At 44.8% G+C, this 27,161-nt stretch overlaps 1 protein-coding gene across 1 annotated transcript in view; it reads right to left on the reverse strand.

Annotated features, from left to right (window-relative positions):
* Nucleotides 1-27,161, reverse strand: part of LOC138304104 (arf-GAP with SH3 domain, ANK repeat and PH domain-containing protein 1-like) — a 1,221,419-nt gene that overhangs the window by 397,934 nt on the left and 796,324 nt on the right. Inside the window, exons 13-14 of the mRNA XM_069243851.1 lie at nt 13,654-13,741; nt 11,418-11,466 (exon numbers count right to left, since the gene is read on the reverse strand). Coding sequence (XP_069099952.1) covers nt 11,418-11,466; nt 13,654-13,741 — 137 coding nt within the window. The remainder of the gene's footprint in view (nt 1-11,417; nt 11,467-13,653; nt 13,742-27,161) is intronic.

Genomic DNA, 27,161 nt, shown 5'->3' on the forward strand with positions numbered 1-27,161 from the left:
GAATTTTTACAAAGCTGTTACAGGAGAATCTGGCTTTTCATATTCCAGTAATGAGGATGTGAAAAAGGTGGGGGCCAGTGTGAACCTCATGAGCAGATCATAGTTCTCTGTGCGCAGAGCAGCCCACAGTTTTTGGCAGGAGTTGAAGAGCATTCTTTAAAAGATTACACTGATCAAGAAGTTGACAATATTATATTCAGACCACTTTTGCAAAGTAAAATGTGTAAAATTAATTCAGCCAAGAAAGAGGTACTGTCGCGAAATGTGCAGTTTCTGGGAATTCAGTGGAATCCAGAAAATAGAGAGATGTTGTTACAGGGAAAACAAAAGATTTTAGAGTTTCTTACTATTTGCACTAAGCAAGAGACACTGAGTTTCATGAAATTGTTTGATTTTTGGGAACAGTATATCCCTCATCTGAGTAAAATCTTAACACTTTGGTACAAAGTAACCAGGAAAAAACATGAGTTTGAATGGAGTGAGGAACAGCTGCGTGCTTTTGATTTGGCAAATGAAATAATTCAACAGACTTCATATTTGTGCCCAGTGCAAGAGGGAAACTTTGATGTACATGTAAATGTCCAAGGACAATATTCAAACTGGAGTATGTGGCAGAAAGAGGGGAAGACAAGGGTGCCCCTGGGGTTTTGGATTAGAAAACTATCTGACTTTGTGGAGCGCTGTACTCCTTTTGAAAAACAGCTTTTGACTTGTTATTGGGCTCTAGTGAATACTAAGCAAATCATACTAAATGATAATGTAATTCTGAAACCTGAACTACCAGTCATGCAGTGGGTGATAAGTTCACCTAAACCTTGGATCTGGTACATACAAGACAGGGCTCGAGTAGAACTGACAGGCACTGCAGCCCTACATGAACAGGTGTCACAAGCCCCTTTACAGAATGAGGAGAGGGTGCAGGGAGTACCACAGGTAAAAGAGTCACCAGTGAAATTGAGTGCACCATTTGAATTCTTGTCCCCTGAGGATAGAAAGCGTGTTTGACTAATGATTCATTGAAATACGTGAGTACTAAAAGACAATGGAAAGCAGTGTTAAACAATACAGTTACTGAAAAGTTGTTGTCTACCACAGGAGAAGGAAAAAGTAACCAATATGCAGAGTCGTACACTGTGTTTGAGTCTTTAAAGCAAGAGCTGTTTGAGACATGTTATTTTTACACTGATTCTTGGTTCACTGTCAATGGATTAGCCATTTGGCTTTCCACATGGCTTGCACATAACTGGTGAATTCATTCAAAGAAGGTGAGGAGCAAAGAGTTGTGGCAGGAAATTTGGGAAATGTTAAAACAGAGTAAAGTCATAGATGCTCATTGTCCCATTGACTCATTAGAACGCTGGTTCAATTCCCTAGCAGATGTTAAATAGAAAAGTTCAAAGACAGAAGTGTCAACCCAGAATTCTGACTTGGTGGGGATGGCTAAGTGGGCGCACCAGAAATGTGGACATCTGGTAGAAAAAGTCACTTACAGGTGGGCAAAGATTAGAGAGATGCATATTCCCCTAGATTTGATAAAAACTGTGATTTTGCAATGTCCTATTTGTTAGCACACACAACAGAGATATGTCCCACAAACAGTCAAAGGAGAGGAAAGTTACCAGGACAGATATGGCAAATTGATCAGGTTTTAGGGGGAGTGATTGCTGCAGATTACGAAGGGGAAATCAAAGTCATTCTGTTAAATAGTGCAGGAGCTGATTTATTCATACAGATTGGAGACAGAATTGCCCAACTTGTCATAAGTGCAGTGAATGGAGGTTTTGTAAGGAAGCAGTCTGTCCCAACCCTTCTGACAGTGCAAGGAAAGGGAATCTGTGGTGCAGCAGATACAAACCTCAGTGCTAAGGTGTGGGTTGAATCCCCAAATGACCCTCCAGAACCTGCAGGAATTATAGCAAAGGGTCCCAATAACGTCCTACTGATTATAAAAGAAGGAAAGGAAAAAGTAGAGCACATTTCAGATAACAAATGTTATTTTCAAGAAAAGTAATACTTTTTTCTTTTGCAGATCCTACTATGACGCGCCACTGACCATGAGTGTGCTGTGAGGTTTCCCTTTGGGCGTTTGTGTGTAGGGTGGGGGGAGGGACCGCACCCCCTAACCTGAACCTGATTGATTAAAGTACAAAACCCATGGATCCATTTTGCACAACTGGCGCCTCCGGTACAAGTTCTACATGGGATCAATATAAAATACCATTGATGTTTTGTCAACTTGTGTGATTACATTCTTCCCCTGGAACTAAGCAACATTGCCAGTTAGCTGGCTATTTTTCTTGGAGGGAACCTGACTTTCACTTACATTCCAGCAAACCTTTCAGGTGGACCGTGTATCTTTTCATGATTAGAACTCATGATGTTTCCATCTAATTCTATACCAACTTGCTATGTTAGAGACACTATTCAATCAGTTCAGTCTTTTCATTGTAGGTCTGTCTGATTTGAAAGTTTATAAGATCAATACGTGAATCCACTTCCATTGCTTTACAGTGATTGCTTTTATCATTACCTTATGTTGCTGTATACAATGCTAACCTGATTTGCTTAAAATGGTTTTTTTTTTTGTTTTTTCTTTGAAATAAGAGAAAAGTGAACAAAAGTCATTGGTCAGAGAGTGGAGATTTAGTGAAAATAATTATGTTTGACCACTGACTTTGTGTTTCACCACTGTGCATATTAGTTGTTCAATGTTCACCAGTAGCACATTACTTTTTGTATTGAGTTTAGCTGCCTATTGGCTTTACCGTGCCGTTAGACATTGCAGTTGAGACATTGCAGATGAGCTGTGTTTTTTCCACATGGCAAATTAGGCTTGTGTTTTTTGTATTTTCTCTTACTGAACACGATAGCATGATAAAGAAGTGCATATTTTGTGTTTTCCAGCCTTGAGAGAGACAGCCTTGAAAACTTGGCCAACGTTTGACGCTTGTTTCTTCCAACTCTGTCATACAGTAGCCAGAATGTTTTGAATATTATAAAAGGTGTCCCTGGGCAGCAGTGAGGGGGAATTTTCTGAGACTTCAGTCAGGAGTGGATGTCAACTGCCTGACCTGTCCCGTGAGGGCGGAAAATCTCTTTCTCGCAGTTGAACAGGGGTCATCAACTTGCTGGCATGAGAAAGATGACGAGCAGTTATAGGCCCTACGGTGATGAATTTTGACTTTTATTCTTTGCTTTGAAGTTATGCTATAATATAATCACATATGTTTGCTGTGTCCATTGCAGTTGAGAATCACTTTGATATATGTTCCTTTCATTGCTGTGACTATTTTTAAACGTGTGCCTGCAACCTACTAATCTCCTCTTTCAGGAACCTCGTGGTGAAGTAATAATAAATGTCTTCTTTAAACTAAGAAGTGCATTCCAGAGATTTTTGTCAGCTCGGTCATTAGTGAAAGCAAAACAGGGGTGTTTAGATTTGAATTAAGCAATGGCCTGATGAAGGTTGGAGTCTAGTGATTATGATGGTGACTGGGATGTTGAAAGTCAAGATTAGATTAGGTGTATGGCCTTATGAGTTTATCTGATTAGTGAGAAGGAGGGGGAAGTAGAAAAGCTACAAATTCCTGATCGTGCAATGAGATATGTGGTCTATCCAGAGATTGAAATTCTACAGGATAAGAATGTTTTTGAGGACAGCAGGGTTGATACCAGTAATTTGGAAAGGAATTAGGCATAACAGCCGAGGAGGTGATCTTTCTGTATTAACAATTATTTGGTTTGTGAGCGAATCGTAACAACAAATACTATTAATAGAGTACAGGAAACCACATGCGTGAGGATTCTTCAGGAAACACAAAGCGTGAGACAGTCAGTCTTAAGTACAGGGAAGCTTGGTTCTAAAGCAGGGTTCTAGAAGGGTGAGAGAAGTTCTTCTCCAGGCTATGCATTAGGGTTTGGATGGATTAACAGTTCTGGCCTTTTCAGCAGTTGGAGGGCACTTGAGAAATAGAGGGGTTTGGCTTGAAAGAAACAATGGGGTGCTAGACAGACTGGAAGACCAAGATGAGGATTATCTCTGGACACTTTTGTATACCGATTACAAACCAGCCTATGATCAAAGAAAGAGGAGGGGGTAGCACAAGGGAGACGGAAAACAGTATTGGGGATAAATCTGAGCACCTCCAAGAAGCAGAATGGATTGAATCTGGATCCTGATGGAGAGGCTGTGTCAAGAGTCTCACATCCTCATAGCTAGGATATAGATCAGAGTCCTAGCCAGGTGAAATGAGTTGTGGGAGCTGGACTTGATGATGATGAAGATGGTGTAAATGGAGCGCTGAATAGGTGACAAAAGAGGGTGGCCATGAGAGGCAGTTGCAGTGGCACCAAAGGATCCAGGATGCTGTGCTGGAGGGAAGGAACTGGTTTGGACATAGTTCTAAGAAACTTCCAGGATGAGGTGAAGAGATAATGAATTGTTAATATTTAGACTGCATCTTATATTCACGTTTTAACCTAAAGGGGAATTAATCTATTTAGATGCATTTAAACATTTAATAGCGTTGCAAGCTATCAATGCAATGTGGCCCATTCTCTTGTAATCTGTTTTTCGATCACTATTTAGAACCTTTGCAAAGTACGTCATCACACACACGATCTTTCGTTTTGGTAAGGGTCAGTCTGTGTTCTGAAAACAAAGTTTTGAATGTTAAATGTGTTTTCGAATACTAAACAACACATTTCAATACCTATTTTAAGGTACTCAATATTGTCCGGTACTGGTTGATTATATTTGATGGTGGACATCTCTAAGTTTTGTGTGATGAGAGTTGTGACCTCAAGTACTTTGTTAAACTTGTGAATGTTCATTCTGAGTGTAGTTCTTGAGATGTGTGTTGATGGATAATAGATTTGGTGAGTGATTAGCGAACGTAAAGCAAGTGTTTATATGTGCCTGAGTGCTGCTTGTTTTATTGGGGTGCATGGCGTACAGGCTATGTATATCCGATAACTTGGAATCTTGCATGTTTTTCGTACATCAGGAGTCAATGGAGCATATTCATGCTGGACTGTCCACGAAGATTCAAGTGTGAGATCTCAAAAGTCAGAAAATGTTTTAAAAGTACAGAAACACAAAAAAAGTTTTAATTTGACTATTAAGGCAATCGAAAGAGGTAGGGATCATGGCCACAAAAGCTACGTAAAGACAATTACTGGCATAATCACCGCATCTGGGCCTTGTGGGGACACTAGGGTCCAGATGTATCAAAGGGTTTTATCCATTCTGTGTCTATGGGAAAATGTGTTGGTACATATGGCCCTAGGTTCGGTACTTAATCATGCAACAGGGAACTGTGGACACACTGGGTTAGGCAATTAAGGCACTCAGATTAGTTGGGTAACATTGAACATGCTTTCAGGTGTAGCTAAGTAACATGATCACGTATTTTGACAGTAAGCTGGTAACCTAAAGAAGAGGCTTTGTTGTGAAAGGAAGACGCATTTTGACTTGCCATTTAAGTAACTGTGTGTGAACAGGTAAACATACTTGATAAAAATTTGAGCAATTGAGTTGATGGCAATGACATTCCTGCTATGTAGTCATGGGTTCTTAATAGTTACTATTTCAGTACCATGTTTAAGAAAGACAGTGTAGGAGTACAAAAACAAAACAAAACAAAAAAAAAGACAAAAGTAGAACACCCTAAGTAGCATGTGGCATTGAAACTAGGGTGTGTGAAGTCCAACACATATTGTTTGGATGCTGACAAGCAGGACAACCCTTTTAAACAGTGCCATACATATATTAGATGGCTGGCACTAAAGATGGGCTTCTAATTCAATTAGAAGCATGGCATTTTTCATTTGCTTGCTCCTGCCCCTCTTTGCGAGCGAATACCCGCTTTTTAAATGTTCTAAAGTTTGCTGTGAAAATAGATTCGGAGAAATGGCACCAGGAATAAATTAGAATATTTCCAGTCAATGTAGAACTTCAAGGTCTGCCACATATCAGTTTTTTAAGCCACTTCCCCAGTTGAGCGCTGTGATGTTTGTAAATATCGGAGTTTATTTTCCCCCAAAAAGTCCATACTCTGACCCAGTGAAAATGGTGTACATAAATGAACCTCGATCTAACTCTTATGGGGAACATGAAAGTCAACGGGAAGGTGGCCTCCAAGAAAAGTAACTTGGGTTTATAAGTGTCCATGGGCTAAAACGTGTATGCACAACGCATTGTGAAATGAGATTGAAGATACACTGTGGTGGAGAATAAAACACTGGTGGAGAAAGTGAAGCTTTCCAAATATGTAACATCTTACAAGTTTTCAAACAAAATATAAGAAATTGATGGAGCTTGTTCTTGTAGCCAACGTTAAAACACGTCAAGTCTAGAAGGTGTCCGTCCGACTTTTCCTCGCAAAAAGATAAATGAATCACAGGACAACATTTAACATCACAACTGAGTGTTTTTCTCCTCCTGTAGCTTCCAGTGGCTTCACCTAAGCCATTTACTTAGTTGTTGAATTCTTGAGGAATCCTTTCCGGTAGCCAATTTGACGTCCAAGTTGAACTTTTAATTTGGAAAGAATGGTGAAAAACAGGGTTTAATAAATAACCACATTTGGATAGTTGGAGAAATGAAGGTCACTAGAAAGTAAGAACTGCCATAGCTAACCTTTCGGTATGGAGATAGATAGTAACTTTGCTCAAACTCCAACTAGAGACATTTGGAGATTTGTAAACAAAATAATCTTTCTCTTGCCTCCTCGATCTTTTCCCGAAAATATGCATGTAGGTTTAAAAGTAGCATGTGTAATTTTGCAAAAATAATTATTTGTCAACACAAAGGGCCGTCTTTGAGCTGTCTGACTGTGACATATGAAGTATACAGAACTAAGCAGCTCCGGCAGTAGGCCAATGTTGTATTTTAAGGATGTCTTCTTCTCGGCCTCCTCAATGAATGTTAGAATGTGCTCAGAGCGACAGGTGCAACCCCTTCCTCTCAAAATTTAAAGATCATCACTGCCTTTGGGAACAGCGGAATTACATACAGCAGGCACTTGAAACACGATGCATTCACTAAGAGATCTTATTTATTTTGACAGAAAGACTTTAGAAACAAGTGGAGCCATTTACCTCTAGCAAACTGAAAATACACAGAACGACTGACTACTACACAGAGTTTAGGCAAAATAATTAGTAACTTTACTGTTAGTGTGATCTCTATCGTTAATTATTTTTCTCTGAACCATTGCTCTTGTACAGTTCCTTGCTGGACTTCGGAACCATCGCCAGTGCCTGGTGTGATTTGTATTTTCTCTGCCGGGGTAGAGAATCAAAGTCTGTATTCATCCTCCGGGCTCTCTTTCACAGTTCCAAAATATACAGAGTGGCCTGCTTCCCGTCCAGCAAAAGTGCCTCTCAGCTCGTCGTGGATATGAAGCACAGTAGGACTGCAACTTCAAATCAATGGAAAAAACAAATTGCATGTCCATAAACCCCCTACCAGTGCACGAGTTGTTGTACATATTGTCCACCAAGGCAAATAGGCCATTGAAACCCACAGCTCAAGGGTGTTGGTTCTGGCAAGAGAACCCATGGATAGAAGCGGCAATACATCATTAGATCCGAAAGTTCTTCCCAGTGAGGTTCTCTACACAAATTAGTGCTGAATACAAGTTGCGGAAGTACATTACTACCTATAGACCAAGTAGGCTAAAAGCCCACAATTATTGGGAACCACACATCTTTACAGAAAGGTGCAACTCCTAAGCAGCTCCAGGAATAGACCGCAAATAACGAAATGTTGAGTCCCTTTTGCTTCTTACTTTGAGACATATAAACTTTAAAAGTGATTTGGAAAATGAACAAGCAAATTCATCTAGAGTTTCAATGGTCGTTCAACACACCTTTACGTAAAGCATGAAATTAGGTGTGTGGCTAGATGCTTAATTGTAGGGATATACTTTTAAGATTCAAGCAAGATCCGCGATTCTCTTCACAGATGCGAGACCCAGGAGAAAAATAGGAGCTAGGGTAACAAACCTCATTTCAAGACAGTGAACAGAAGTTTTAAAGCCTCTGGCCGTGGCCTTCATTCTTCTTATTATTACACAACTAACAGATCCTTTGTTGATTAGTTGAGAGCCTCTTTGATTTGAGATACCTGCTGAATTAGTCTACTTTCGCCACTGCTCTGAATGGTGTAATGTTTAATCATGAGAATTCCGATTCCATAACACCTAAACTCGCTTTAACTCCGCATTAATGTCTGAACTGAAAAAGTCTGGAAGTCAATCAAAGGATTGACTTGCATAGAGGGAAATCAAGGTACTATCAGTTTTGTTAAAACATCACGAATAATTTTGCAACAGTTCATGTTAAGTAAATGTACTTCTACATTTTGAAAGAGCAGTGTACAAAACTTGAAACAAGTGTGTGTATACCCAATGGTACTCCAAAAGGCATATTTCACTGAAAAGGTTGGCAACCTAAGCACAAGTTTCAGAAAACGTGCACATCAAATTGTAATGGTCCTGGGGGGTCATAATGGACTCTAATTTGCCAGTCCAAATTATTTTGCCTATGGAAGCACTCGAAGCAGAGATGCCATCAATAGCTTCAATAAAATGTCTACTGCTTGATTTTGGGGCTAACATTCTCCTGGGAGTATATATAGAGAAACCACCTACAGCAGCCAGTGAGTTTTAGCCTCAAGATCCCTCCATTACCTGCCTTTGTTAATGTTCTGGCCAGACTAAAACAACAAAATTAAAAAATATGTTTCCTTATTTGAGAGTGTCAAAGTGCACGCTGAAAGCCCTTTCATTGAGGTGCAGAAAGTGGTATGCTTACAAAGGGACAAGAGACACATAAGAATTAGAGAAAATATCCCCCTTCATCCTTTGGAAACATAAAGCCTGGAGCAGACTGAAGGCTTCTTTATGAGTTTGGCAGTCATTAGACCGCTAAACTCGCAGTGGCGTTTGGACCGCTGCGGCTATGGTGGTCTGACCACCAAATTGAAACTTTGGCAGGTGGACTCACCTGAAGGCCGCAGTCCCCACCAGGATCATAAGATCCTGATGGGGTGACGGTGGCCAGGCCTGTCATAATCCATGGCAGTGCTGCACTTTGCACCGCCTGGATGATTACCAGCACTACTTTCTTCCAGCCTTTTCATGGCGGGGACCCACCATGAAAAGACTGGCAGAAAGTCAGTGCCGGGGGGCCACAGGAGGGCCTCTGTACTGCCTATGGCATATGCAGTGCCGGGGCCCCCCTGCCAAGCACCGTCGAAACGTGCACTCTCTGCTTTGCAGACAGTGCTTATTCTGAGGGTGCTGGAGTGTTAGGATATTGGCCTTGGCTACCTTCAGGGAGCAGAGGTCAATATCCTAACACTGTTCCCACCAGGCAATCTGTTGGGAACGCGTATTGCAATATTCCCTCTGGTCAGCCGGCGGGAACATTGTAATACGCTCTTTGGGGGGATGTCACCGGCATGGCGGTGGCGTACTCCTTGTGAGTTTGGCGGTCCTGTGGTGGGACAGCAAAACTTATAATGAGGCCCTAAATTTCAAGGTGCACCACCAGTGAAGAAACAAACCACCAGCCCGAGCCAGTGGTGTGACCAGATGTGGAGGCCTAACAGATTTCCCATTTCCATTTTGTTCTTTAATTAAAGGGTTAAAGACTTCGGTGCCTTTTGATTTTGTCATTTGTCAACCAGGTTGTAAGGGGCAGGAGGTAAAAATCACAGAAATGGGCTCCTGCCTCTTCAGTGGAAGGATTGACTACAGACATAGAAATAGCCTGTAAAGTTTGAGCTAAGTAATGATAACACTAGCAATTTCCTACAGGAGGAAACACTGCTCTCCTTGACTGAATCTGAAACAAAAGTTCACATATTCTGAACCAGAACTGTACTTTGTATGTAACCCTTTGTGAACGTATCCTCCCAGAGACCTCTAGCTACTCCAAGAGGAACCAGGAGATATAAATAGCGGTGACATCATTCTACTAGAAGGCCCATGGCTCTGTGCACTTCTCATGCTTAAAAATTGAGTCCATATGCAGAATACCTTTGGCCAGACAAAGTGTGTTCTGGTCAAGTAGGCTGTAATGCTGGTTTGTTGTAAACATAAAATCTCTATAAAATGGCAGATGTAGGTATCCCTGTCACATTATGGGCAGGAATATATGTTCCTATTTAACGTTCAGCCATGATCATATAAGAAAAGAAGACCACAGTGAAGGCGATAACAACACTTGAATAAGTGGTGAGTATTTTCAGTTTCATAACCAAAGTGGAGGCGGTGACGCTGTGTCAAAACTGGTTCTCTTTCTGTACATCCCGAGAGGCAGACAATTACTCCTGATCATTAAAACACTGTTGCGAAGACGAAATAAGCTCACCATTTTTACTTAAAGTCAATAATGTGGAGTGCCACCCAATCTGAGATTTGGCCCATGAGGTTTCTTCTCACCACTTTGAAACAAAATCACCTCACTTTTTACTGACCGCTTTGAAATAACACCAGAAACTTGATGGAAAATATCTATTTGAATTAGTAATGTGTTACGCAATATGCCTAGCAAAATTTGCTCTCACAGTGCACTAGTTTGGTCCATGGAAATAGAGAGAACTTGTGAAACACTACTTAGACCTGTCAGCTCTCCTGCCCTTTAGCCTACAACATGACCATCAGAATATTGTCATTTTAAAAAATAAAGTTTCAAAAGTATTTTAGTATTTGTTTAGGTATAAATAGCACACCACTGTGGTATTACTACACTTTCTAAAGACCATACATAATTCAGTAGCAATTAAAATCAGACAGGAACAAAATCTTGAGCAAGTAGAAACACCACATAGAAACATGCTTGTTAGTTATTTAGAAAAAGAGTAAAGAAATCGATGCTAGTTCAGGTCCTGACAAAAGAGGTGGATTTTAAGTGTAAGTGGTGGGTGTGGTTTTAATGCCAGGGTGTAGAGAGTTCCATGGTGTGGATGCTACACCAGAGAATGATTGTTCTATTTTATGGGATGTTCTGAAGCTGGCGACTTCCAACAGAAGAGAGTTTCAGCTTCTGAAGTCTCTTTGGCCTTTCTAAGTAGGGAGCAACCTGGGCAGATACGTAGACTTCCTAAGATGTACAGCTTCATAAGCAAAACAGCACCATCTTTATATCAAGAACCCCTTACTCCATAACAGGCTGCCAAATGGCAAACAGCTCACAGCCCACTGCCAAAGCTAGCACACTGTGAATGCAGAATGAAGACTGTTGAATAATCACAGCTTATACCTGGCAAGAATATGGCCCCAATCATCTAAGATAACAGAGAGAAATCAAATGTTTAAAGCATACCACGTTTTACATGTGCCCTTATTTTTTTCCTATTCCGGCATAATCCTAGTTCTAAAACACTTAACAGTATCTTTACTTACACAATACAGTCTTGCTCATCTTCGGCCAGGAAGTGATATGTGCGGTTGTCTGAAGTAAACAACAGAACAATGCTTAGTTAAAAAAAAAAAACAGGAAACAGCAGAATATTACCAATCTATTCTAAACCATTCTGCTCTTTGTGCAGAAGAGTGTTTGGCAGTTACGTGTGAGAAAAAACAGCAGAGCTAACTATAACTTGTGCCCCCGCCATGCACTCCTTATTACCTCACATATTACATCATCCATTACATGTTCTATGACAAAATGTATTACATTACTAATGACACCACTAATGACATCATTGATAACATCAGTGATGATATCATCCAGGCTTCTTTGGTACACATTACACTATAAACTAGTATGGCATTAGAGGCCTGAAGGTAAGTACAAAATAGCTCAAAATAATATAAAGCATAATTAATGCCATTGAAGATACAGCTCTCTTAAGTGCAGCAAGCATATGTTATGTGCAACGTTGACCATATACTATATACTTCACTTGTAGCCTAGTTCACAATATCAATCAACCACAAATTTATGGGAAACCCTCTTTACACACAGTGTTCAATATATGTACAAATGTTGAGAGAAAGCCAAGTTGCTCAAGATACACATCACCTCTTCCAGAATGGAAGCCTTTACCTGTATCAAACCCCTCACAGTCATCAAGACTACATTGAGAAATTAAGTTGATTTGAGTAAAAAACTGAGTACTGTAAACAGTGTTCACTCTATGGGTACATTTGACTCTGTACCACAGTTTGCAGACAGTGAAACTCTCATCAGAAATACACCACAGAGTATTAAAAAGTATCTACTAGGAACAGTGTAAGTCTATGCAACACTTGCCATAATAGAGTATTCACTTAAAATAACGAACGTCTGAATGTGGTAAGGATCATACTATCTGCAGCTTTCATACTGTGGTGCAAACCTGACAGATAGCTCATCTTCTGATGCAAAAGAAGCACATGTACATAGGTCAGTACCTGCTGCACACAGTATTCTATGTTGTGTGTTAACTGTCATGTTGAGGTGATTCTGTCTAATAAGGCAAGGCTTCTTACAATACTTGCATCTACTACATAGAATGTTTGGATGTTGGAAACATTTTCTGCAAAACCAAATAACTTTTCAGGAACATACTGGACACAAGTCATCAAACTGTCATCTGAACATATAACCTGTTCAATATCTCTACACACCTATGATGTATTTTGTAAACAGTTACAACTATTAGCTGCACACAGGCTGTACATAATTAGGTAGAATGTAATATGGTTATTACTTGCCACCATGTAAACTATAAATCAAACTAGCACACTCATTAGAAGATGTCATCATTGATCTCTTCAATGATGCCATTTTAGATGTCATAAAACATGTCACAAGTGCTGTAATATGTGACGTCATAAGCAGTACCTGGCAGGGTGCAAATTATAGTTAGCTCCGCTTAGTGTAACAAGTGAATTTCTGTGGTTTTTTTTTGTTCAAAAAGTTCATGTTGTCACCGACATATTCACCTAACTATAACATTACTTTAGCCTTTGTTTTTTTTAAGTGAAGTTCAAACTTTTTTTTTTTAAACAAAAGCATATCTTTTTAGGACACCTAAATATAAAGTTACTTTAACCTTTGTTTTTTTCAATGAACTTTTAGAGCTTTTTAACAAAGTAATGTTTTATTACCATAGATGAAGCCAACCACCTGCTGTGCACAGCCTATGGCTAGCCCCCACAGGCAGCCAACCTCATAGGGGTTAGCAACAGGGCCTGGCAACCCACCTTGGAGCAACCAAGCATGCCACGAATCTGTGGGTGAGGTAACATATCCATTTATCTGGGATACTTTAAAAGGTTTTTGGAGAAGGACAAACAACAAAATAGAAATGGCAAACGAATGGAACCAATTTTTCACTATTCTGTTTTTTTTAGATTTAGGTCATGTGGCATGCTGAACTACTTTCATAAATATCACCCTAAGATACATGGTGCAGCATTACTGTGTTAGAATGAGTTATGAAAGCCTGAAAATGTACAAGTATTTTATTACCCCACAGAGCACCGTGGATGTTGTAACACATGGCCTATAAATTGGAAATCCCACCAACAGACAAAAAATTGCATTCTGAATTCTACAGTAAATTACATATTAAAGAGCACATTCTATAAGTGAGCAATATTTATTAAACAAAAACACTGCCCAATTAATACTTAACACAAGGCAACTCACGGGAAATTAGATCAAAACACTTTTTATCTTCCAAATTAGGCTTGACTTGACATGTTAACAGATTAAGCTTGGCTGGTTGGCGATTGGCCTGTTGAGGAAAACATATATAAATTGGTTTCACTTCATATGCCCAAAATATAGTCCCATTCATTGCTTTCATTTATAATAACAAAATGTAAAAGACAGCTGCAACATTTCCAAATATGTAGGTCATGTTCAAAAGGTTTAAGTGGGTATCTCAAGTTGGATGCACATCCTTACTCTCTTATCAGTAGGTCAACAATGGAATGGTTTAAACTTTATCTGAGTGCATAGATTCTAGACTAACATTTTGGGCACTGCCATTAGGTGCTACAGTTTCAAATATTGTAGAGTGGAAGGTTTCCCAGGTAGGCAAGCCAGTTATTGCAAAGGTGAAGAATCGTTGACTCACTTTGTCCCTCATCCATCACTATAATGTGCCTGTGATTTCACTGAGCTATTTGGGGACCTGGATCTGCAGCATGGAATCTATATTACCAATGGTAAGGTTGTTGGTGAACATTCTAGGAACTGTATCAGGCTTTTGTAACTGTAGCAAACAAAGGCCAAGTGCGCAGACCAAACTGGAATAATGTGAAACCTGGTTCAAATGTAAACACAAAGAAAGTGTCTTCTAATGCTCTACATGACAAAGGGTTAGACATGTGGAAGATCCTAAATGTGTCTCTCCATTCTATAACACCCATTATGTCTTATTTTCATAAAGCATATAGTATTGTGCGTAGAAAGCTCTAGTATAAGCAAACCAGCTTCCTATCTACCCGCAGAAAATGAAGTTATTAGTATTTCTAGTTTTTGAAAGGCAGGGGAACTGACATTTGTATCTACTTTAAGTTGTGTATGAAATTATTGCAAAAACAATGTTAAAATAACATATGAATAAAATAATGCCTCCAGTACATTGCAAGGATTTTGCAAGCAGCAACAGCCCATCGTTAATAGCAGGAGGACCTCGTCCCTCCATAATTTTGTGGCACATGAAGTGTGTCTGCCAGGCTGAAAAAATGTCAGTCTGACAGACACTCTTTATGGTGGGGTCGGTATCCAGAAACTTTACATGTCCTAAATGCACATTCACCTGGCTGCCTGAACAGAAATTCTCCTCAGCCCAACTAAGTATTCTGTGAGCCTCCTCCTCATGACAAGAGGGAGTGTCACTGACAGACTATGAACTGAGTGCTTCAGGCTGGTGGGCACATGGGGCAGGATCCTCCCTGCCAGCACCCTCGTATACACACTGCAGACAGTGCACATTCCGAGGTTGCTGTTGTGTAACGGCATTGGCCTCGATATCCCTAATGCTTTGACACTGTTTACATTGGGCTAACCGGCTGAAACGTCATAATACGATATTTCTGCCAGTCAGCCCAGAGGAAACATCGTAATACGACTGCGAGTGACTCCGCCGGTATGACGGCTGTCTTATCCCTGCGGCTTTGGCAGTTAGCTGGTCTAACCGCCAAAGTTGTAATGAGGCCCCAATGCTTTCAATGGGTGTGTGCATGAGTATGTGTGTTGAAATGTGTGTGAAAGTGTTTGTATGTGTGTCTATCTGTGTGTCTCTCTGTCTACCCCATCCCTGCTGCATGTTACAGGCCTACCACTGATTGCAAATCATTTAGGAGTTCCATGGCCATAAAGAACAATGAGGCCAAATGCTGAGTGCCTTTATTAGGTCATGGAACTCCAAGGTGACTTGCAATATCTTTATGTAAGTCAGGGGCTACTTTATTCCTCATGATACATGGTCGCACCATCCCATTTCCCACAAAACACCTCAATCCCTGGTGTGCTGCTCACACATTTTTTTTTTTTCATGGATCTGTTTATTGCCATTTTATCACAACATTATAACATAGTTATAAACCATTGATATTTAAACATATTGCCTCGTGTAGCTTTGCTTCAACTGAATAACCACACGGCTGGAGAATGACAAGTCAGTGCAACAGATCAGGTAACATGACTAATGTTAGTTCATATGCTTGGCTCATCCTCTAAACCATCTACAAATTGGGCTCCACAGCACACTCTTATCAGGATTACCCCACTGATACTAGCATAGCTTGCAGCTGTGGTCTGAGAGGATAGGAAGCAGCTAAGAGCCGTTTAGTGAGTGCATCACAAGACAACACCAATCATTGCACCAGTGCTCCCATTACATGGTTTGTAGCTCAAATGTCAGTGTAGAGAGGGCAGATACTATGAACATTTTAAAAAACAAACCATACAAACAATAACAACTGCTGGTTACTGGACTTCCATACAATTAAGTCCCATATAATCACCTCCCGGTCGGGCTGAGGACTAATCTGCATCAATCCGGTATTCTGGTAGAGGGGCTTAGCCGGGTGCCCAATCCAGCAAATTGTGCCTTTCCGCACTGCATCAAATCACGCTAAATTACACACACAGTCCCCCAACGCAGTTCACCATGCCTTTAACTGGCTCTCATTCATGCTAGACCGAATCCCCCTCCTCTGGGTCCCCGCTTAGGCTCCGCAATCGCAACATCAGCTCCTCCCAGCCAGCCGTCAACGGAAATTGGCGCAGCCCCTCCCTCTTCAGTGCTACTCCCTCAGCTCTGGCCCATACCTCAAGAGAGCTTCTCCAAGCCTGCACAGACGGGGGGTCCGGTGATTTCCATCTACGAGTCACCAGTCGCTTTGCCACGATAAGTCCCAGGTCCGTAAAACGCACCTCCGCTCTATGCCGCTTACTTCTAGGAAATAATCCTAGTATGCACGCCTACCAAGTGAACGGTACCTGCCGAGCTGTGCAGTCCGATAAATTGTCGATTACCACCCTTCAATAGGAGCACAAACTAGGGCAGGACCACACCATGTGCAGCAAATCTACGCCCACTCTGTGGTAATGGGGACAAGCCGCGTCCCGGAAGGCAAAATATTTATTCACACGGGCCGGGGTAAGGTAGGCTCTGTGAACTATGTAGAACTGAATTAGCCGAAATCTGGAATTACGGGGTATGTTAAGGTGGCCTGAAAGAGCTAAACTCCACTGCGCCTCAGTGATTGGACTCCCCACATCTTCCTCCCAAGGCAGCACGCAGCGCACCACTCTCCTGGACAGTATGAATTCACAGTGCATCTGCGAGCCAACTAATCAAGCGTCAACCCTGACCCATCACCTGTAAGTATTGGATCAGCAGATGCGTGGGGGGAGCCACCGAGATATCTCCCCATCCAGATCTCAGGTCTCGCAACAAGCAACTGTACAGCAGGAACTGTCCGGGCGCAACCCCAGTTCCTGAAGCCTAGCGAACAAGAGTAACTGGCCCTCCTCGTAAAGATCGCCTATTGTTCACAGCTCCACTTCATGCAACGCGCTTAGTTCCGAGTCTGATGTGACCTTGGGGCCCTGCGGCGTGCCCGACAGTGCCAAGGCCGGCACAAACGGGACTACTCTCCCCGGGAGTCAGAGGGATCTACGAAAACATCTATAGGCTACCCTGAGGAACAGCTGTCGTGGAGTCGGCGCACGCGTGAGTGGATGAAATAAATGCAGAATCTGCAGCAGTGACCAGGGACCATGCTCAGATGCCATGTCAGCGAGCTGGACACCCGCCAGCCACCTAGATACCCACTGAAGCTGGGCTGCCAGGTAGTAGTGTTCCAAATTAGGGACTGCTAGTGCGCCCCTGTCAGGCGGCAAGTACAACTTCTTAAGGGCAACTCTGCATCGGCCACCATTCCATATAAAGTCCCTCAGCCCCGACTCCAGGGCTCTAAAGAAACCAGGGGGAACATAGTGCGGGAGGTTAGAAAAAAAAGTACAAAAGGCGCGGCAGGACTACCATCTTCAAGAGTGCTATTCTGCCCACTACCGACAACGGTAGCGTCCTCCAAAAGGACATTTGAGCATATCGAAGACACCGCTTTTGCGAGGTTGCCATCAATCAGATCCTCCTCGCGATTGTATATTCGGATGCCCAGATATCGGAACGTCCATGGCTGCCATGGAACAGGACTCCTAGCCAGACTAAGCCCCGGATCCGAGAGCCCAGGGTCAAATGGGAAAAGGCACGACTTAGACCAATTGATCCTGAAGCCGGATATCATCGCAAAGCGCTGTAGCAGCAACCCAACCTCTGTCGGGATCTGCGTGACATCTCTAAAGTACAGGAGGAGGTCGTCAGCATACAACAACACTATGTGGAGACCGTCCCCTAGGGTGATACCCCAGTCATTCTCTTCTTTATGCAGGGCCGGCGCTAGAGGCTCCATGGCAAGTGAAAACCACAGCGGTGAAAGAGGACAGCCCTGTGTCACACCCAGATCGGCTCCGATATCACGGACCCCAGCTTCACCCGGACCTGCGGCTCGGTGTATAACAATTTAACCAGCCGGATGAAGGATGGCCTCCATATCAAACCACTGCAACACCTTAAACAGGGAGGGCCACTTGAGGGAGTCAAAGGCCTTCTCCAAATCTAGGACAAGGCAACCCGCCCTCGGCCAATCCCGCCCTGCGTACTGCATAACACAGAACAACCTTCTAATATTATGTGAGGTGTCTCTAGCCGGCACGAACCCGTTCTGCACACTCAGCACAAGGCGCACCACCAGCGCCTTGGCTAATATTTTATAGTCGGTGTTCAGCATTGCCAGGGGTCGATACGATCCCAGTTCCGGGGGGTCCCTCCCTGGTTTGGGAATGGAAACTAACAACGCTTCCCTCTGAGTGACTGACAAACAACCCCTCTGCTCAGATTCCTCGTACATACGGAGCAACCTGGGTGCCAATTGTGACACGAAGGCCTTGTAGAAGCCAACTGGCAAACCATCCGGGCCCGGCGTTTTACCAGATGCAAGCTCACAAATACTGGACCTTATCTCCTCAAGATCAAGAGGCGCTTCAAGTGCCTCCATCTGTTCCTCCTTTAAACACAGAAGTGCCACCCCAGCATGAAATTTGCTTCAGGAACTGCCCATGGGAGGCACCCCGAGGCATAGAGGGCCCTGTAATGCCTCGTAAACTCAGCCTGTATCTCCCCGGGCGTATGTACCAGTCCCCCCGCCCGCGAGCAGATCTCCACTATTGGTCCCCTCTCACAATCACGTTGGATCAACCAAGCCAGGAGCTTACCCGCTTTATCGGCTGAAGCATGAGTTCTCGCAGAGTGCGCTGCGTAGTTCAAACATCGCAGGTGCTCGAGCCGCCTACAACTTTTAATTTTCGGTCTGACTACCAGCCACCTCCCTTTCCGGCCGCAGCACAACATGCTCCACCCGAGCCAGGTTGCGTTCAATGGCACGGCGCAAGTTACATTGAGTTACCAAGCAGTGCCCCCGTATAAAAACTTTGAATGCATCCCACTCTACCAAACCTGACGAAGCAGTGCCATCATTGTGCTTGAAATATTCCGGGATCGCAGCGCACAGTGATGCTCTAAAAGCAGCGTCTTCCAAAAGTTCCGGCCTCAGCCTCCAAGTGGGAACAGCTGGCCAGGCGGTAGGACTCCCAACACAGGCCCACAAGCAGCAGGTTGTGATCCGAATGCGTGCGCCCCAAGTAGTCTGTATTCACTATTACTGAGGCCAAGTTTGGAGTGGAGAGCATTCTATCTAAACACACATGAAGAGAGTGCGGGCCGAGTAGAAGGAATAGACCCTGTAGCCAGCGTGCCGCTGCCACCATATATCTACCAATTGCCATTGCTGAGTCCAGGTCACCAAACTGCGTGCGGCAGCCACAACCGGGGACGTGGGCAACGGTGGAAAGGAGCGGTCCAGGTCAACATCAAGCACACTGTTGAAATCTCTGCCCAACAGCCATGGAAAATCGCTACAGCCCACCAAGTGTTGGGACAGTCCATGCAGAAAAGAGGTCTGGTCCACCTTCGGAGCATAAATAGAACCTAGCACTACAGCATGACCTGCCAGCCTCCCGTGAACCAGAACAAATCTACCTTGTGGGTCCGCGATCTGCTCCTCCACTGCAAACGGAGTGCCCGCTCTAATCCAAATCAATGCACCTCTTGCATACGCCGAGTGACCTGCCGCATACAACTGTCCTCTCCAGCGTCGACGCAACCGGGGGATCTCCAAACCCACCAGGTGCGTATCCTGCAGAAACGCCAAGTGTACTGAGTGCCTTCTAAGATAGGAATAGATAGCGTATCAGCACCTGTGGGTGTGTATGCCTCTCACGTTCCAAGTAATCGCAGTGTATGAAGACATATCATAGGTAACAAACCACCCCTCCTCCACCACCTCCCCGCCCCTCCGTACAGTGCCACATCAACCTTAACATTCTCGCAACCATTGATCGGGTACTTAGTAGATGCCCTCCAGCAGAACCAATACATAACTAATACCATGAGAGCAGATAGACAACAGGTCACCGCCCAAACCCAACAACTAAAACAGTAGCGTGCAACCACACATTATGTGTCTCCACTAGTAGGAGTATGGGGTAGGCCAATCCCACAGTAAAGCAATCCAAACGCAAGCCATACTGCCCGGCCAACAGCAGATAACAGAGAAAAAGGGGGGGGACATAAGAGGAAGATCACACCTGTGAACCGCAAGGGCGCGCAGCTCGCAAGTATAGACACAGCGCCAGCGGCCACACGCACTGCCACCCAAGGCCGGGCGCCCACATTCAACAATCAGATCCGCCATCAGCACACTTCCTGAATCAAACTAAGGAAAGTCCGGCATACACTACAAGCCAGATGGACAGCTCCAGCAATGTACAATTTTCCAACTCAACACGAGCATCCCTTAAAAGAGTTTGTCCGCCGTGGCTGGAGTCACAGGCGGGCCCCCGACGAGGCCCAACTCCGAGAGGCAATCCGGCGTGACAGGTCGATCACTGGGTGGCTGCGAAAGTTCAGTGTCCGACTCCGACGCCAGCAGGGATGCGCTGATAGCCGCAGCAGAGTGAATCGCTTCCCTCCTCTCCTGCATTAGTTGCTCCAAGTCTGGTGCGCAGGCCACAGGACCAGCACGGAGTTCACCTCTCCTCCGGACACGTCTGCCCGGCTAGGCTTGCCTCGAGGCACCGGCACAGCCCGCTCCGCAGCGCCGCTCGAGGCCAGGCCCGATAACTCAAGCCACTCCCACGCCGCCTCAGGTGTGACAAAGAAATGTGACTTGTTCTCTGCCACGACGCACAGCTTGGCGGGGAACAGCAAGGAGTAATTCAAGCTGAGGGATCTGAGCTTACGTTTCGAAGGCAAGTAGGAGGCCCGGTCCCTCTGTACCGCTAGGGTATAGTCCGGGAACAGTAAGATCTGTGCACCGTCCACCCGAGGAGGCGAGGCGGCCCTCACAGTTCGCAATATAACATCCCTGTCCGCGTAGTGGAGGAGGCGGATGACAAATGGATGAGGAGCACTCCCCGGCGGTCTCGGCCGCGTGGAAATCCGATGTGCGTGCTCCACAGAGAAGAAAGGCGTAAGTCCACCCGTCGGCACCAGCCCCCGCAGCTAACTCTCCGAGTAGGCCACTGGATCCTGGCCCTCGGTGCCCTCCGGCAAGCCCGCCACTCTAATATTGTTCCTCCTGGAGCGTCCCTCCGCGTCTTCCACCCGACGCTCCAACTCCGCCATGCGGGCCTGCACGCCCTCCATCTCCGACTTCAGGTGGGAGGCTGTCGGCGTCAGTTCGTCCACCTTCGCTTCAATCTCGCCAGTTTTGTCCACCAACTTGCGATGGTCAGCATGCAGCGGGACAAGGTCGCTAGCCACCTTATCTATTTTGGCCTCCAGTGCTGTGTGGGCACGCTCCAACAAATCTCCAATGCGCTCCACCGCAGCAAAAACTGCATCTAGCTTCTGGCTGTCCTGTACCACCGAGTCCTGCGACCTCCCAGCTCAGGCACCAGAGTGCAAACGCCCCGTCCCCGCCATGCCCCAGGTCTCAAGAATTTTCCACCTGTTCCCAAGTCGCCACTCACCGCCTCGTCACCTGCTGTCCTCAGTTGGGGCAAAATGACCAGGCAAGTAACCGGCCACCAGAGGTATCACAACCTGACGCCCATCAGAACAGCCCGCGACTGCTCCCAACTCCGCACCTCCAACCTCCAGCAGCAACTGGCTCTGCAGGGATCCGCCTTGAACGTGGTCCCCCACATGGCGCCCTCCTCGTTGTTGGCAGACCGCTGGCCACAAAGGTCTCCACAGGTCGTCTTCTCTCCAGCGGTCACCCAGGATAATGGGACAGGCCGGGCCCACTGCTCACCACCACACGGCAGCACAAGCAGCCCGGCCCACAGCCTCCTCACCTCTAGGCTCTCCACACTCCCTCCAGCCGCGCAGGTCTCACCATCCGCTCATAAGGCCCCAGCAGGCCAGCCAAGCCTGGATCGGGCACAGACGCTGGTTAGCGGCTCCCCCTGTGCCAGACACTGCCCGATCCCTTCTCGCCTGCAACACTCTCAGTATGCTCCAGAATGGGGCTCCAATCCTCAGGGGGGGCGCCTTCCTCTCACCGCCACCACAGAAGGCTCCGTCCAGACACTGCCGGGGCCCCACTAAGCCTCAGGAGGGCCCAGCAAGTCCAGCCTGGGTCCACCACTGGCCCCAGAAAGCCCGCGCAGGCCGATCGCCCGCCTCACACTCCTTGTCTCCCCCAGGGCGCCTCCTCGCCTCCCCGGGAGGCTGCAGCCATAAGAAGACCGCGCTGCTAGGGCGCCCGGCCCAGGGATCCAGCCTATGGTGCACGCACCGCACCACTCCGTGCGGCCGCACCACTCCTCGGCCCAAACCAGAAGGCCTGACCCGCGCAGTCGCAGCTCAACTCTGCTGCAGGCCTCCGCAGAAGGCCAGCTCCCGGGCCGACGAGCCCAAGGCCGCACGGGCCACGGTCTGACCGCCCACGGGACAACTCAGCTCCTCTGTCCCCCAAGTGGCGACGGATAAGCCGGGCGCGGCGCAGAGCTCTAACAGCTTGCGTCCGCCATGCTCGACGGCTTGGCCACGCCCTTGTGCTGCTCACACTTATATGAGAGAGAGCATGTTTGTAAACATGGACAGAAGAATAGTATCTCTAGTGCAAATGTACACACCAAAAACAGTTAGATATTTGTTTCAAAATTATATTAAAATTAGTTCAGAATTTGTTTTTAAAAAAGTACTGCAGCTTGGAATGTGTAGAAACATGCAGAGAGATTCTATCTTTTCTATAATTACTGAAAGAGTGAAAAAATGAACATGTTGCCATAAATATCTCTGTTCTGCTTACCACAATTTATCTAGAAAAACAGAGCAGAAGAAAAAAAAGCCACGTTTTGTCATTTTTTTTCTTCAAACTGCAGCTTTAAATATGCTCAGAAACCTGCCTTTCACTATGGCTGCTGGCTCAGAACTCAATTGCAATAAGTTACTACAGTTGAGCATTTATGTCATTTCTTTGTTACAGTTGTTTAAATGCATCACAAGTCACCTGCAATAAGGAAATTAGAGACATCCTTATGTACAGGGACTGCGGGACCCCCTAGTTTATAATTAAATCTTCCTGTTTTCCGTTTTTACTGAATTTTACAGATAAATACAGACAGAGAAACATTAATTTTCCTATTTGTATTTATTTTTAAATGTGGATAAAAACAAAAATTGAATTATTTTTTTAGTGATTCTATATGTTGCCACTCATGACTACTAGGTCAATATCTGAATGGATTGACAAGCAAGGGAGTTAAAAAAGTAAAGGAATTTTAGGAAACAGCCTTAAACAGTGGTCAATTTGCACAACCTTTATACTAAAATGTGCACTTTCTCTTGAATTTTATCATCTGAGTGTGCTTATATAATTGAAAACTGTCAGATGTTCAGGCATGAGTGTACATTCACTGGATAAATAGCTGTAGAAATATACAGATTTCAGCTTCATTTTTTTCACAAAACCTAAAATAAATATGGATAAATACAGAAAAAAATAGTGAAAAATTAATTATGGATAAATGCAGACGGAAATGTCCAAAAAATAAATACCATAAAACAGGGAGCCCTAATTATAATAGACTAAAACAATATTATTACATTCCACCGACTACCTACAAAACAAGCGTTTGCATATCTCAGTATGTCTACTCTACAAGTGTAGATCAGGGAACACACCACATACCATAAGAGATTTCCACTTTGCTTCCCCATATTTGAGGAAACATTGCCACACACCATCATAGACCCCTTCTTTTGACAGGTCAGCTCCACATTACACCTGTACTATGATGACAGATTTGTGCATGAAGGTGCCCTACTAAAGGTGAAAAGTATTTCATTTCAAATGACGCTTGATCCACAAATGTGCAACCTTTTTGAGCTTACTAGAAGGACAACCTTAAAAACTATTAAAACTGAAGATGACATTCAAATTCCATGTATTCACATGCATTTCCTTACTGAAAAGCCAATTTTTGCACGTATTTGTGAACTTCAATCTTTATATTATTTTTCAAGATCTAGAGGGGTGCCTACTTGGAAACTGGGACCCGTTTATGACAAACTATGTGAATACACAATATTTAGGTTGGGCACTGTTTTCTAAACTAGATTTTCCATATGTGCTTGCTTCATTCGGCACTCAACCTTCCAACCTGAGGGCATGTGTTTCAGGGAGCTCTGGTTCCTCTTTGACCACTGGTGAGTGCACTAATGGTCTTGACCATCTGAACACAGATTAACCAACCATTTTTTTTTTTTTTAAGTGCCCAAATACATATTCTTTGTGCTGATCCTCAAAGAGTTCAGTCCGCTTTGCTCATGGCCTAATAATTTGGTTGTAGTCCAGGCTTCTCCAACAAGTAGCTAGTGAGTTACTGGTAGCTCTTCAGATACCTATAAGTAGCTCTCCTGTGCAGCCAACACTACTAAGTTAGGAGCTTTTACTTGGTTAAATTAAAATATGTCTAACAAGAATGATAAGTGTGTACTCCAGATGAAAATGTGTCTTTGATCAGAACTCATAAGGTGATGTTTGGAAAAATATGACTAAATTTCCAAAATAAATTTAAATCTGATGTTTAAGTGATAAATCATGTAGTATTGAGACTTATTATCAATATTATTTCCAGGGGTATTGTGGGTATCGCAATTATGAATTACTCAGCAGAGGCTTTCAAAACTGAATAAACATTTTAACATCATTGCAGGCAACCCTGCCTGGTGAGCTGAGGTGACCACTGCTGATATTCTTGAAGGTGGCCACTAATGTAATCTTGTCTAATATGGTCATGATTACAACACTAATAATATTTTTAGCTTTAAGTGATTTTCCCTAAACATAAGTAGCTCTTATTACAGTGCCATTTGTGCAGCATGTGCTGTTGCATTGGCGTCAATTGAACTTTGACTTTACTTTACTTCCCCACAGAAGTCAAAGGAGCCATTATCCTTGCAATGCTACTAAATTCATTCAGGCATTGTCTACATGCTTACAATTGGCATATGTGGGGACAGCAACATGAACTCTGCTTGAACACTCCTGATAATTTAATAATGGGCTTTAATTGGCTGTTTTGGTGAATATATAGGTGCATCTGGTGGCACTACACAATCATCTGTGGACAAGTAACATGGGCAACAGAATGTGAGCCCTTGAGCTCCAGGCCAGCCTGTAACTAATGCAGCACCATCCTTGTTTTTTTAGCACTGCACATAACCCCAATAATAAACTCAGGGACACGCACTGGACTCAGAGATGTATTTGCAGTCATCTCTGGGGTCCCTGAGACTATCAGAGCTCGAGGGCCTACAGGGGACTGATGGAACCATGAAGCTGTGGACCCGCTGCACAGTGGATTCGTTTGGGCCTCTCCTGCTGTGTTGCTGTGGGGCGCTCACGTTGCCTGGAGAAGCTGATTGTGGCCATTGCCAGGACTCAACACTGCTGGCACAGGTGGAGGACTGAGGCTCGCAGACCCAGGACCACCAGGGCCTATGCGGAGCTGGCCAGTGACAACAGAGCGAGGAGGCCATGACAGAGATCAAGCAGGCTCTAACTGGCAGCCTTGCAGGACCTGCCAGGGGGGGTGGGGTGGGGGGGTTAACACATCCAAGGTGATTGCTGCCTGCTTGGGGACTTTTGGCTTGTGGCAGATGACTCTGGGTACCGCCAGTGCCTGTCCTCACTGTGAAGAGGTGGTGAGGTCCACCTACAGGGACCCCCTAGTGTTTATGGGTGCGTTGGGCACCCTTCCATTCATCTGGGCCCAGAGGGTTGGTGGACAGAGAGCACATGTTTGATGAGCTGGACTGCTGCTCCTAATCTGCACTGACCCACTAAGCCACAGGTGAGATGGCCTGGCAGGTCCACACAGCAGCATCACTCATGGTATGGAGAGAGCAACCTCAGAGGCCTGATAGACATCCCTCAGTGGATAGCCCCTGTGGGCCTGCGTTGGCAGCTGCAGATGTGGCCCAGAGACGAGGAATTGTGAGTTGGGCATAAGGAGCAAGGGCTACACCTGGTGACAAACTGTTGGGATTGGATTTTTGCTCTCATGCATGGATAACGGGCAAGGAGAGGAGAGATCAGTGCACTCACATGGAGCGAACTCAATAACAATGCGGTGCCAGCAGACCCAGAGACTTACGCAACAGGGACAGGCGGACAATATGGAGGACTCAGGAACCCACCAGGCCCAAGTAGTTGGCGGCTATACATAGCTCCAAGACCGCACTTGAACAGAAAATAGAGACCGTCTTCATTGATGTTAATCTCTTTCATGCTGACCTGAGGAATATCATGGATAAAGTCACAACCAGATGACCTAAGTGTCTACGATCACGGGAGAGCTTGAGCGCTGAGTCAAAGAATGCAGAGGGTCGCTCCCACCTCAGTAACATTCGCATGCTGTGGTCTCAGAGAAAGTGGAGGGGACCTTTGTTGAAAACTTCCTTGAAAATTGGGGACGTAGGGAGCTAAGATTACGGGAACCGTCTGACTTCTTCGTAGTGGAATGTACTCACAGGATTCTGGTGCCCCCTCTGCTGCTGGAGGCCCCACCTAGAGCAATCATTGCAAAAAATCTAAACTATCACGACAGAGATTGTACTCTTAGAGGTGCACATGAACAGGTTGTGCCCCTCTTTGAGAACTGCAGGATAGCCAATTAGCTGGGGTATACAACAAATGGGCAGGAGCAATAAATATCCTTCCTGTGCATAAAGCAAATGCTGAGGGTGTTACAACTGAAATACATGCTCATGTACCCTGTGAGGCTGAAGGTCATGTCTCAGTGGACGGCACACTTCTTTGACCACTCGGAAGAGGTATGGGAATGGCTGGAACTCTGGGATAAGGCAGCAGTGCTCCGACTAGGGGGAGGCTCACAACAAAACCAGGGATCCCGGCCCCGGCAGAGACCCCAACCCAATTGTTCCACAGACAACAACTCAAATGTCTGCCACTTCGAATGATTCAGGAGGATGGTACCATTCAGTTGCACAGTTCGAGGCACAGGAGATGTTGATCAACAATGGGATGCCAGGAGACAGG

Source organism: Pleurodeles waltl, chromosome 7, assembly GCF_031143425.1.
Source record: "Pleurodeles waltl isolate 20211129_DDA chromosome 7, aPleWal1.hap1.20221129, whole genome shotgun sequence".
Lineage (NCBI taxonomy): Eukaryota > Metazoa > Chordata > Amphibia > Caudata > Salamandridae > Pleurodeles > Pleurodeles waltl.